A 13,479-nucleotide genomic window follows, 5' to 3' on the forward strand; every position below is an offset into this window, starting at 1 on the left:
TTTCTGCCCCCACCATGGTTTGAACTCTCTGAAGCTCTTGGCTCTAACCCGTGGGGTGAGGTTTCCTTTTCATCTCTCAGGTAGAGGCTCTGCCCAGGTCCCCACCTCCTCTTTCCCTGCTTAGAATTGGCCATTTTGGGTACTGACTGTCAGCAGTTGCTCCTTTCCTGCCAGCATGTCACTCCTCTCCAGGCCCTGGTGTGGCCCATCTTGACAAGGAGCTTTCATTCTGCTGTGCATTGGAGTCCAGCTCTTTCTTCAGCAGTCTCAGAGTACCCCCTCGGTCTCTCCTAACTCAAGGCTGTTCAGATTTGATTCCTAGATTGACAGTGGTTTCCTGAAGTTTCCTGGTTTCTTGAAACCAGATGGTAATAGAATCTTTCCTAGACGGAGAGATGTTAGAGGTGTGTCCCCCCCCCGCCCCCCGTTTCCTCTGTGGCCCAGCTGTGAGGCTCTTGCTCCTACTTGAGACCTTTCAGAGTGGTTTCCTTACTCAAAACTTTAGTAAAAATCTGTTGCACCACGGGTTTAGGACTTTGCTTTCTAGAGCAGTATTTTCTACCTGCCTGTCCCTAAAATCAACCCCAGTTGAGGAGCCATTGTAGCCATTGACTAGCCCAGCAGTAAGGTCCCTTCCAGTTTTTGGTGTTCTCTTCTGTTAGATTATGGTAGAACAGTGAACACTGTGTTCCTTTTGCAGTACTTCCTTATATTGGTCTCCAGAGTGATTTAGCCACAAAAAAAGTAGAAATGACACTTAGTTTTGCATGGATCCTGACACACTAATCCCTTAATTCGCTTATTCACTTGTTCATTCTGCTTACTCCACAAGCCTGAGTGCCGACCCCATGTCAGGCACCATTCTTTCGGCAGTGGGATTCAGCAGTGAACCATGCACATCCCTGCCCTTGAGGCTCCTACACAGGGGAGGTCACCACACACAGATTACAGTCACATATAGAAGGAGGAAGTGCCCTTCACAGGCTTGCTTGACATTCCCTTCGAGTTCTTGTGTACCTCTGCCCCTGATAGCTGACCCCTGTGGGCCAGTGTACTAAGATAATATAAAGTCTCCTTTCCCTTCTCTGCTCCAGCTCCTACCCCACATAGGGAAGCTTCATGGCATTTCTTTTCCAGCTTCTTAAGGATGCTCAAACTCCAAATTTTCTAATTTTGTCGATTTAATCCCCAAGGGAGATTTGGAAAAAATTAGATAGGTCTTTCCTGGGTATACAGTCTGTACCCTATCCAGCAGTTTGAACACCTGTAAATCTTTGGGGAGGATTTAGAAGCCTTCTTAAAAGCATACTTTGAAGATGACTTGTGATGTTTTCCCAAACCTATTCCCTGATTTTGTTGGTTCATTCATTTATTTGTTAAATATTAAGCTCTTACTATGTGCTGGGCCCTGCATGGGTGCTGGGAATTCAAAGATTAGTAAAAATAGACATGACCGTTATATTTATATTACAGTCTAGCATGAGAGAGATGGTAATCAGATAATCCCGCAGACGTAGAGACAACTCTGTCCATGCTTTGGTGCTGGTGACCAGTCTGGAAGGCTTCTCTATGATAATGATGTGGGAGAAAGATTCCAGGGTGGTAGTTAGGTCAGCTTAGGGGAAAGCCTGTGTGAGGAAAGGCTTTCAGGAACGGGCAATCACAAAGTAGGCGACAGAAGAGCTCCCTGCAGGATCTCTTGAGACCTGCCAGATCCCTGCAAGGGAACCAAAACTTTAGTGCCTCCCACATGTGTTTGTGCAGCATTTCCTAGAGCATTTCTCAGGACCAACATTACACTTGGACATATTTCAAGAAATACTAGTTCATTGTGACCTGGGACCCTCAAACATAAACAGCTAAGGAAAGAGGGAGAATTGGTTCAGAGAAAGGGGATCGTTGGCACTAACCTTTCCAGTAGGCGGCTCTAAAGGAGTTGTATTCAGTAATTCACCAAGTAGTGGGACCACATGTTCCCATTCTCTTTCCCACCTGGTGAGACCAAAGGCTAGTTCGTTGCTAACTTCTAGGTCCTGAAAGGCAGAGACCACCACATCTTTTTGTCTTTGTAGCCCCAGCACCCAGAACTTTACCCGGCACATAGTAGATGTTTTCTGAATGAATGACCCTTGAGTGGTTTCCTGGGCAAGCCATATGGTGAGGCATCAGCTCTAGTGTGTAGTCATGCAGAATTGGACTCAAGGACATTCTGATGTTTGAATCTACATTTTTGTAGCATTAGTCTACTTACTTAGGAGCTAATGTTTATAACATGATGGGGTTTTTAAAAAACATTCTGTCTCTGAAAGCAAGATTGCATTAGATATGAAACTGAATATAACAGAATTTAGGAGGAAGAAAAGGGAACCACCAATACTTTTTCTAATGAAAGAAATTTCCTCTTTCTCTACCAGGAGCAGTATTCTATTTGACATTTTACCACAATCATTTACTTTTATTTCACTTTATTGCTTTATTCCCTTTCTTTGAATTTATATTTCTTTGAATTTTTTGTTTTTATATTTTTCCTTCTAAGAACTGTAGACCTGCACTCATTACAATCACAGTTTCAAATTATTAATGATTTTATTTGCTCTTACCTAGAATCAACATTTTCAATATAGTTATGTTCAAATGTTTTTAAGTATAGTGATTTTTAACAACAGTTTTTATCAGGTAAAATGGCGTGGCATGTTTTAGGATTCTCATTTCTAAAAGAAGTTGAATGCAAAACAATTGTAAAATAGTGTATTTTCTTTCTCTAGGATTTACTTACAAGACATAAATTGCTCAGTGCAGAATTTTTGGAGCAACATTATGATAAAGTAAGTATATGAAGTACTATTTTAAAATTGTACGTTTTGGGACACCTGGGAGGCCCAATTGTTTAAGTGTCCAGCTCTTGATTTCAGCTAAGACCATGATCTCAGGGTTGTGAGATTGAACCTGAGTTGGGCTCAGCCCTTGCTGAGCATGGAGCCTGCTTAAGATATTCTCTCTCTCTCTCTCTCTCTCTCTCAAATAAATAAAATTGTAAGTTCTGTACCAGAAATGAAAGATTTAAATTAGATTTTTATGCCAGGTACTTACTTATATTGCATATATAGTGGTTTTAAATGGTGCTATGATCATTTCTCTACTGAAACAAGGTATAGAGTGTTAACTTGGTCAGAAGCAGAATTTTATCTTTTTGATTGACACACTACCTTTGCATCTTTTCTTGCTTTAGGGGAGGAAATAAAAGTGCTTTGATGCCAAATGACAATATACAGTTAAGACAAAAAGAAACTTATCAGACTTAACTTCCTCTTCCTTTCCATCAGTTGCTTACATTCCTCCTGTTTCCAGGAGAGTGAAGGGTGGGTGGCAGCTGCGAGGGTGAGAAGAACACTAGGCTCAGAGACTCAGAAGTCCATCCTCCTTATAAAGTGAGGACACTGGACTAGCCCAGCAGGAAGGTCCCTTCCAGTCTGAGTTGGTGTCAGACTTCTGGTACTAAAACTCCCAGAAGTTCATGAACAATTCCGAGTGCCCTTGATCCGCACAACAGCCTTCAGGCCATAGTATCACATGCTCTCCTCCACTGCGTGCCAGCTCTGCCCACCCCCCCACCCCCCCCCCGCCCATGGGTGCTTCCTTCTGCCAGACTGGTTTTACTGATGTGCTGTCCACAGTCCCGTGGATGCTCTTAGAGAAGTTAGGACACTAACAATCCACTTAAAATTCCCGTCTAACCCATGAGATTTGGCTTAGGTTTTCATTCTTCCACTTAGTCATTTGAATTTTGGAAATTCTAGGTGTACACTGTTGATACTTCATTGTTCACACAAAGATTTTGCAGGCAAAATCTGTGCTTTTGAACTCTTTTCTGTTCCTCTTACCCTCCCACTCAGTAACATCCATCATGTAATGCTGAGTGAATAGGAAGTCCCTCATAGAAAGCCTCATGAGTGGCTTAAACATTGCTGGTCATATATTTTTAGTTTTCCATTTGGATATAGTACATTTCTTTGCATGCATGTTGGTTTAAAATGGTAGCACGGTTATCTCAGGGGTACCTTTCTGTAGCAGTTAGAAGTGTGGGCTTTGGCACCAGACTGTCCAGAGTCTGGCTTCAAGTCCCAGCCCCACCTTGGGCGGCTGCCTTCAGAATCCTCCGCCCTAAAAGAAGGCTTGTAGTAGCACCCTAACTGTTGTTGTGGGTTGTTGTGAGGATTATTTAAGAATGTGTGTGTCGCGTGCGTGACAGCAGTGCCTTGAACACGGTAAGCAGTTAGTAAAACATTGGCCAGATTGTTTTATTGACTGGCCTCAAAGATTCTGTGACTTAACATACTGGAGTCTTAGTTTTAAAGCCCATCAAAGATACAACTAACAATGACAGTGGTTCAGTTTTGTAGTAAAATATTTTTCTACATGTTATTAATGAATGACATTGGTTAAAAGAATTTTAGGAAAATTTATGGGAGGCAGCTAACAGAAGTGTGTAGACCTTGTGGTCAGATCTGAGGAAGGAAAAATAAATTCAATAGATAGATAGATAGATATTTAAAAAAAAAGATATGAGGAAGGTAGGAGAGTGAGGAGCCAAGGAAGTGTGATCACACAAAACTATGTGATCAGAAATCCTGTATACTTGGGCCTTGAGCTTCCTAATAACCAAAAGCATAGAGGGAAACAGAATTAAACAATCACAGTACCTGTAAAATAAAACAAATTTCTCCCATTGGCGCTCTCAGGGGAATTCAGTCAGCACGGCATGTAGTGGACACATCCCTCGGGGTGACTGCAAGGCTGAACTGCAGTGTAGTTCCCTGAGCAGATCTTCAAGGAGCCCCAGCGGTCCCTGTCCTCGCCCCAGACTCCTAACCCAAGGACAAAATCACACATCCCTGGAGAGCACGTGGATTACATGTGTACTCTTCAGGCGCTTCTTTGTCAGGAGAACCTCTCGCCCCTAAGCTTACTAAGAATTAGGCAGCAGAAAATTTTATCCTGCATTTTCTGTCAAGAGCTTGAGAGGTCTGGGCAGCCCCGATGACGCAGCAGTTTAGCGCCGCCTGCAGCCCAGGGCGTGATCCTGGAGACCCTGGATCAAGTCCCATGTCGGGCTCTCTGCATGGAGCCTGCTTCTCCCTCTGCCTGGGTCTCTGCCTCTCATTCTCTCTCTGTGTCTCTATGAATAAAGAAATAAAATCTTTAAAAAAAAAAAAAAGAACTTGAGAGGTCCATATTCTGTGTCACTGTCTAAAGGCAGTTCTAGTTTTAATCATTGGTTTGATGATTCTTTGAGGAGAAGGTAGCATTCACATCCTCTGAAGAAGTTGCCATCCCACCTCTGCCTAGAGAGAAACAAAAGAAAGAATGCATAGGCAGTTGTGGGCTAGCTCTCAGGCAGGGGTCAGGAGACTTTTTCTGTGATGGGCCGGATAGTAGATCTTTGAGGCTTCCTGGCCATGCAGTCTCTCTCGGCTCTCCTGTCTGTTGTGTTGAGAAAGCAGCCATAAGCAATACATAAACTGACAATACGTGAGTGAGCACAACTGTGTTCCAACAAAACTTTACTCATAAAAGCAGGTGGCAGGCTAGATTTGGTTCAGGAGCTGCAGTTTGCTAACACCTGCTCTAAGTCACAGATGAATGGCTGATAAGGACCCGTGGTAAAGCATAGGTACAAATAGTTTTAGCAAGTGTGTCTTGGCCCCTGTGTGTCCCTCATTTCCATTCCCTACCTCCTGCTTCGATCAGCTTCTTACCATGCCAGTGACGCCACACTTGTTAGTGAGCACCATTTTGTAAATCTGGTGGACATGTGTCACTTCCTGAGTGTGTCACGTTGTGCTTTCTCTGGTCTTCACTCATGCTGAGTCCTTCCCCATTTATCTCTGAAGAATACTCCTCCCCTTTCTAAAGGCAATCCCTGCCATTATTTAGGATTGGGCCCAAGTCCCAATTTCCCTAGGATACCTGCCTGTTCATCAGTGCTAAATTTCTCCTCATCTGTTTTTAATTATTTTCTCCTCTTGCTTGATGCATTGAAAGAACTGGTAACTTTTCTCTTTGTGGTTGTGCTTTGGACTCACCGAAGTACAAAAAAAAATAGGAATTTTCTAATTAAGAAATGAGAGAAACATTTTGAGACACTTTGAGAAACAGGTGGAGGGTAGGAGTTATGTTCTATGCGTATGGAGTTTGGATGACAGAAGAGGACCAGATTTAAGCTGTATGGGCCTGGCTAGCACTGGGTGAGAGTGGGTCCCAGGAGCTGTCCTCCTGGAGGTCATCCTCGGGTGCCCTTGAGGAAGGCTGTGTGAGTGCATGAGACAGATGGGCAGCAAGTGGCCTTCGTGTGGTAGAAGTTTGTGTTCAGGAGCACCTGGGTGGCTCGGTTGGTTAAGCACCTGACTTCTGTTCAGGTCATGGTCTTGGGGTCCTGGGATCGAGCCCCACATTGCTCAGCCCCTGCTTCTCCCTGTCCCCCCGCCCCTCCCCTACTCACACTCTCTTGCTCTTCTCAAATAAGTAAAATCTTAAAAAAAAAAAAATTTGTGCTCAAGCTTTTTAATGTTCTCTAACCGATCTTTAAAATAGTAACTACTGATATGTTTTTTTTTATCTTTTAGTTCTTCAGTGAATATGAGAAGTTACTTCATTCAGAAAATTACGTGACGAAAAGACAGTCACTCAAGGTATGACTCATTTATTTTTACGTAGTTCACTTTTCTTCCCCTGTGTCTGAAATTGATGTGGGGAAAGGAAGATGTGCTGGTGTGAGTCTCACACCTTTGAGAGGAGATTACATTTGTTCATGGTCAAGATTTTTGTGGAAAGGAAGGAGTTCAGCCGTGGTCCACATAGGCCACCTGGCCACCTGCCTGTTAAGTAGGGATACCAGAATGGAATATACAGAATTTTGAAGAGGTCTCCACCTCTTAGCAGTGCAGTATTTTACATTTGGAATCCTATTTTTTGGAATTTAGAATTGCATCCACCAGAGGAAGGCCCAGTAGCTGTGGGACAGCACAGGCTTGTAGCATGAGGGTGGTTGGGGGTGGGGGGGTGCTGATCTTTGGGACACACAGGCCACTTTGTATCAAACTAGGGTAGGGATGGTTCCATTTGAAATTTAAATTTAAGATTTAAAACTCTGGAACAGAAAAAAAAAATAAAATAAAAATAAAAATAAAAAAATAAAAAAAAACTCTGGAACAGGGTCTGGCAAACTATAGTTCACGGGCCACATCCAGGTCCCTGCCTGTTTTTGTTAATAAAGGTTTATTGGAACACAGATACATTCATTTATTTACATGAGGCTATTTCAGAGAATAATGCAGATTTGAATGGTTGCCGTAGAGACTATATGACCCGCAAAGTCTAAAACATTTCCTATCTGGCCCTTTACAGAAAGTTTGCTGACCTCTGCTCTAGAAAATTCTCATTGCAGTTAATAAAAGCATACACCTCACTCTGTCAGTAAGTGGTCCTGACAGGAACTATAGAGGAAATCACAGAGGATTTGGGGGGGACATCCTAATTCCATTTATACTTTTTGCCATGTCCACTTTAAATTCTACTCTGCCCAGAGTTCTTCCTGTCAGAGCTGTCTGAATTCATCTGATCAGGACTGCATTCCTGCTTCCCTTCCTGCCAGGGAGAGAGCACTCTTGAAGACCTTGTCTTTCTGTGAGAATGGACTAAAGGACATCAGGAGCATCTTTTATATTTTGTGTCCTTTGATAAGAACACTCTCTACCATCCACATTTCCAAAGCAGTCCTTTCCATATGGCCAGCTACTTCCTTCCTTTCCCTTAAGGCTGTAACTCTTACAGTGGGGACCAGTCATAGTCACAGTTTGGAAATGTGTCCCTGCTGAAATGGTCTGGTCAGGCTGGGGCACGTCCCACTCATTGCTGCTGTTCGGACCTTGCCTCCCAGCCTGGCCCATAGTCCAGCATCCAGGATCCTTAACGCCTTCCCTTCTCCAGGTGTGCTAGCTAGCGATAGCTGCGATAGGTCAGTCCTTTCATCGGGGGGGGGGGGGGGGGGGGGCCTACGGTACTTCTGGCAGCTGTTTAAGGACGTTTTCTTTCCTGTACATCAGTGTAATATATATTTGTAAGATTTGTGATCTAGTATAGGCTTCGCTGTGATTCTAAACACAGTAAAGTAGCCTCTGCCAACAGCCCCTTTCTGTCCAAGGGCCATGACGCCCTGTCTTCCCAGCATCACGTGGACGTGAGCAGCTGGATGGAGCCTGCATCTTCTGAAGCCAAGGATGGCAGGCAGGATTACCTAGGGTAGTAGCGTCTAGGGCCAGTATCTCTTCCCGGGAAGGGGGAGCAGTGTAGTTTATTTGGCAAATCAATAGACTTTGACCAAATTCTGAATATTTGGGCTGCTTAGTAAGGAGAAGGGCTTTCAAGACCTTTCTGCCACTTATGAATTGCCAACATGAAAAGGAAAGTTAAGACTGCCGTTTGCAAGACCTTAGTCGTGGACATGAAGCTAGGCTTCGGCTCCTACAGTTTCATAATACCTCATGAATGCATGGAGCAATTTTAAGGACCAGTAGTCCTTTAAAAATGGATTTTAATTTGTACTTCCCTTTTTGTAGCTACATTGGCATTTATTCACCCTATATTTATTTTACCAGCAAATGTGAATTCCCTGTTCAAAACCTCAGACTTTTATTTTTATATCTAAAGAAATTTTTTGAGTTACCAATTATCCTTCTCCAGATAACCAGATGAGCCATGTTTGGTATGTCTTTGGTTTCTATGATAGAACATGAACACCAGTAAAGCTATAACTTTCACATACTGAATAATAACTTTTGAGTCTTCATAAGAGTAAATACTTGTTGCTTCTTACCTTGAAAGTTGTATATTTCATGATTCAGATTAATGTGAAGCCTGAGCTTACCCTTTGCATTCTTTCTATAATTTCTTTATAAATCCTAAGTAGAATAGGTTTGTTCTCCTGCACCTCAGGTTATTCTTGATTTAATATGATGACATGTTGCTTAAGGATAAGTGTATGGAAGCTTTGGACCTGGAACCCTCTGTCCTGGGAAGTCCAGATAAATCACTTTTTAATTAAGATTTATATTTAAACAAGAATTATCAACTTCAAAAAAAAAAGAATTATCAACTTCTGACCATTTTCTTTGCTGGGTTTTTTTGTTTGTTTTTTGTTTTTTTTTAACGAGATAATGTAAATGCATATTTTAAAGAGTAGGCTCTGACAGTTTCAGATTCTGGGCCAAATGTGCCTTGAAATGTGTCAAGACCAGAGAGCAGTACTGGACACTCGGTAGGTTTACCCCCGCAAGAAAGGCTGTGTGTTTAAGTGGCCAGTAGGGGGCACTCGGTAACGTTAGGTCATAGTTTCCGCTCAGCTCATCAGTCTTTTGAATGCCTACTAATATTCTGTGTTTGACAGTGGTGATTGTAAAGTGAACTATTTTTTTAAACTCTGATTTTACTTGAAATCTTGATGATAATGTAAGAGTTAATTGTTTAAATGTCTTCTCAGCTTCTCGGTGAACTACTCTTAGATAGACACAACTTCACAATTATGACAAAATACATCAGTAAACCAGAGAACCTCAAATTAATGATGAATCTCCTACGAGACAAGAGTCGTAACATCCAGTTTGAGGCCTTCCACGTTTTTAAGGTAGAGTACTAGAACCATAAACAATATTTTCCTCTAGAATTGTTAATCTCCTTTCATTTAGCAGTTACTGGAATATTCACCTCATTTTGGTGATCTAAGTGATACAATTCAGTCAATGTTTATATTTGTGCAGTATAACATTGAAACAAAAATAGACCCAGAAATGGTATATCAATCTGGGCTGGGGACAGAAAAATTATATATTAGAGAGGAGTGTCATTTATCTTTGGCATAGAATATTATTAATCACAAAGTAAAGGGTAATCAATCCATTTCTTACTGCTTTTCTTGGAGGTTTCAATACTTAAAATCCATTCTAACTTTTTGTACCCAGAAATAATATCTGGCCATTTTCTTCTAAAATCAGTTTATATTTAATACCAGCTACTGAATTTCAGAGCATGAATGAATGCGTCAGTCCTTCTTGTGCCAAAACATAAAATCCTCCCCACCATACACCCATCTTATAAAACGAGGTCTTCCAAAGCCGAAGCCTCTGGACCGTGAGGTGAACGGGCGGCAGGCAGCTCTGCTGACTGCGGGGCCATCGCTGGGCACTTGTCCTTCCCCTGTGACTCACACCAGTTTCTCTCTACACAGGTGTTTGTAGCCAACCCCAACAAGACGCAGCCCATCCTAGACATCCTCCTCAAGAACCAGACCAAACTTATAGAGTTCCTCAGCAAGTTCCAGAATGACAGGACCGAGGATGAACAATTTAACGATGAGAAGACCTATTTAGTGAAACAGATCAGGGATTTGAAGAGACCAGCTCAGCAAGAAGCCTAATTTCCAATCAACATCTAAAATATTAAATCCAAATTCAGCATTTGCTGTTAGCTATTCAGCATCAGGCGCTCTTAGCGGTTCATGAGGAACTTTACTGCTATCCTGCTGTTAAGTGAACGGTTTTTCATTTTACCTTTTTTGTTTTTTTTTTTTTTTAGTCCGAGTTGGAGAACGTAGCTGCTGCTTTCTTGCACACTAGAGCTCACGTGGACTTTCTCTTGATCTTTGTGTCGTTTCAGAGTTCAAGGACTCTGTTCGCTGTAGGAGTTCTGAACGTGGCTAGGTTCCTGAAGGCAGATGTGTAGATGGTGGTGTGGTTTAGGGAAGAAGGGGATTGCTGTTATCAGATTAAGCCTGCGTGTTTGCATTGATTTCTGTTAAAGATCCAAGCGTGGATTCATGGGAAGGTTATCCGCCTTCGCTAAAGGAAGATGGAGCAGAGCTGTATTTGGAATCAGAGGGCAACTGTATCCAAGATATGAGCTTTTTGGGTGGATAAAGTTGACGTGCAAATAAATTGATAGCAACTTCTCAAAGGTGTGAAGCTTCATAAGGTCATAAGGAAAAATGTATATATGCTTTTCACAGCTTTCTAGAATTTTTTGACATTTGATTTTCTTGAGACTTGTAAACCTGGATATGTTGAAGGGTATTTGTTAATTTTACTTTTTGGAAGGTATTTTAAACCAGTAGAGCTAACAGTGACACCTTGCATTTCATTTCAACAATGCTTACAGGTTTCTTTTGTATATAATTCTTAGAATGCTCATTTCTTTTAAATGATTTAATTTGTACAGCAGAGGAATGTTACTGTATTAGTATGTAACTATTACCTAATATTGAGTTTTTGCAAAAAAAAAATGAATGCTCATATGTAATTGAAATACTTCCGATCACATGAAAATGCTGATTTAACATTTAAGTATCACAGCATTAAAAGAAAAAATGGAAACCAATCCTTTGTATTCAGTTACCTACTGGGGAGCCGCCAGTCCGGCTACGTATTCCTGCGCAATGTTGGCCTTATTCATTTAAATGAGTTGTGAGTTTTGCCAGATATGGATGATCCCGATTATGCTAAATTACTGCTGATTCTCCGTGTGTGGGGGAAGCCTCTGTAGAGCACCTTTTCCTTCTTAGACTAAGTAATCCAGTACAATAGTTGTGAAACTGAATAATTAAAACTTTGGCTTCTCTTAGGAAAAGAAGAGTCCCTAGTCCTAGGTGTCCTATGGGGAAATTTATTTTTTTTAATGTCCTGTTCCTTAATGCTGCAAATGATCAGTATTTATGAAGTAACTGATTTTGCACCACTTTTTGTTACTGTGACCACAGCAGAACAACGTCTCCTAGAACATATCTGTGTAAAGTTACTAGAATGGTCTCTGTTCATCTTAGTGATACAAAGATCACAACTAACAACAAATCAGAGTTTGCCAGTTCAAATTCAGCATGGCTGTAGCTGATTAAGAAATTTATATAATTACTCTTTGCTAGCCTCTCTCACTAATTGAATTATCAGCCAGCAAAATGAGACTCCCAGTGGATGTTTCAAGCGTGAGGTTTCCAGACCTCCTAGGAATACCAGTGGGGAAAATAGCTCCAGAAAACATAGCTGTGTTTGTATTCCATCTCACTAAAAAGGCAGTCTACATTACAATTGGTTTTTCTGAGGCTGTCTTTTCCAAAATCTGTGTAGAATAATTGACATTTTTCTATCGGAAGTACAGAAAGCGATCCAAGCTCCTCAAAGTGAAAATATCCAAGATGTTTAGGAAGGGAGCAGCGGACTTGACCGTGATGCAGCCTTCTGGTTCTCGTGGTCTAGTGCTCCATGTCTGGGTTTAGCGTGAAAACATTAGTTTCACCAAGTGGACAAAAGGTTTCCTTGCCAGGCTCGATCTTCGAACTTGAAACTAGAACCTAACTAGGCTTCCACTGGGGCGTTGGCTTCGCAGCACTAGCGCCTCCATGTGGAAGGCAGTGAGGGTGCAGCCTGTCAAAACCCACACGCTGCTGTTGCACTGGGATCTGGGCAGAGTTAAGACTCGTTTTGTTTTCTTTTTTCAACAAAAATGTGAAAACATTCAAAGTTGAAAAGTTGCATTTGAAGTTATCATTTAATATATTCATATTACCAAAACTGTAATACTGGAAGTGGTTTCTTTTTGTGTTATAAAGGTTTAATTTTACATAAGTCAGTTACAGTTACTCAATGTGATTTTTAACCCTTAAAAATAAAAAAGGTGGAGATGTATACAATTGTTAACAATGCCATGAAAGCATTTCCTTTCTCCTGAGGAAACAAATTTCTTATCAGAATATCTGGCTGGCCCTGTAATTTAAATTAAAATAAAATTTTGGAGAAACAGCATTGTCCGTGTTTATGGTGTCTCACAGGTAGTTGCATCTGTGTGTCTGCGAGCAGCCCCGGCACAAATCGTGCCACAACCTAACCGGAAACCGCACGCACACCTCTGCCAAGTCTTTCTTCCTATTCGGGGTCTTATTTTTGGTGTCAAATGCGACTTCCCCTTATGCTCCCTGGCCCTGCCTCTCACGGGTCAGCACTGTCGCACCTCGTGTGATGGCTTTTTTAGACCTTGGCATTTGGGGAGCGGATCCTCCGCCCACGTCCCTGTTGACCTATTGGGAACGTACGAGGATAAAAGTGGATCCCCGGGCAGGAGGGTTATAAGTCGGGCTCGATTACAGTGACGGCGAGTGGCCACGGAAGCGCCCGAGCGACCGTCTGTCCTCCCCTCCACCTTGGTCTGTAAATGGGGCGATGGCTCGGGGCGCGGCGCCTTCCTGCCGAAGCACGTGACGCAAACGACCTTCTGCTTATCTCTTCTGGGTAGCTGAGTCCCTCATCTCCAAAGATGACAGGGTCCCCTAAGGTCAGGACCTGTGACTTTGCCCTTCCTCCGATCACACAGGAAGAAGTGGCCACGCCGAGGGGCCTCTCCCTACCCCGCATCCACGGGGCCACCTTCCCCCGGCAGGAAAGA

The 13,479-nt window shown here is 42.3% G+C and overlaps 1 protein-coding gene across 2 annotated transcripts in view; it reads left to right on the top strand.

Moving 5' to 3' along the window:
* Positions 1 to 12,842, top strand: part of CAB39 (calcium binding protein 39) — an 83,296-nt gene extending 70,454 nt beyond the window's left edge. For both annotated transcript variants that reach the window (XM_038574145.1, XM_038574146.1), the window contains exons 6-9: positions 2,766 to 2,825; positions 6,624 to 6,689; positions 9,536 to 9,679; positions 10,280 to 12,842. In XM_038574145.1, the coding sequence (XP_038430073.1) occupies positions 2,766 to 2,825; positions 6,624 to 6,689; positions 9,536 to 9,679; positions 10,280 to 10,468 (459 nt within the window). In that variant the 3' untranslated portion in view covers positions 10,469 to 12,842. The remainder of the gene's footprint in view (positions 1 to 2,765; positions 2,826 to 6,623; positions 6,690 to 9,535; positions 9,680 to 10,279) is intronic.
* Positions 12,843 to 13,479: the final 637 nt, after the last annotated feature.

The sequence above is a fragment of the Canis lupus genome, chromosome 25 (genome assembly GCF_011100685.1).
Source record: "Canis lupus familiaris isolate Mischka breed German Shepherd chromosome 25, alternate assembly UU_Cfam_GSD_1.0, whole genome shotgun sequence".
NCBI lineage: Eukaryota > Metazoa > Chordata > Mammalia > Carnivora > Canidae > Canis > Canis lupus.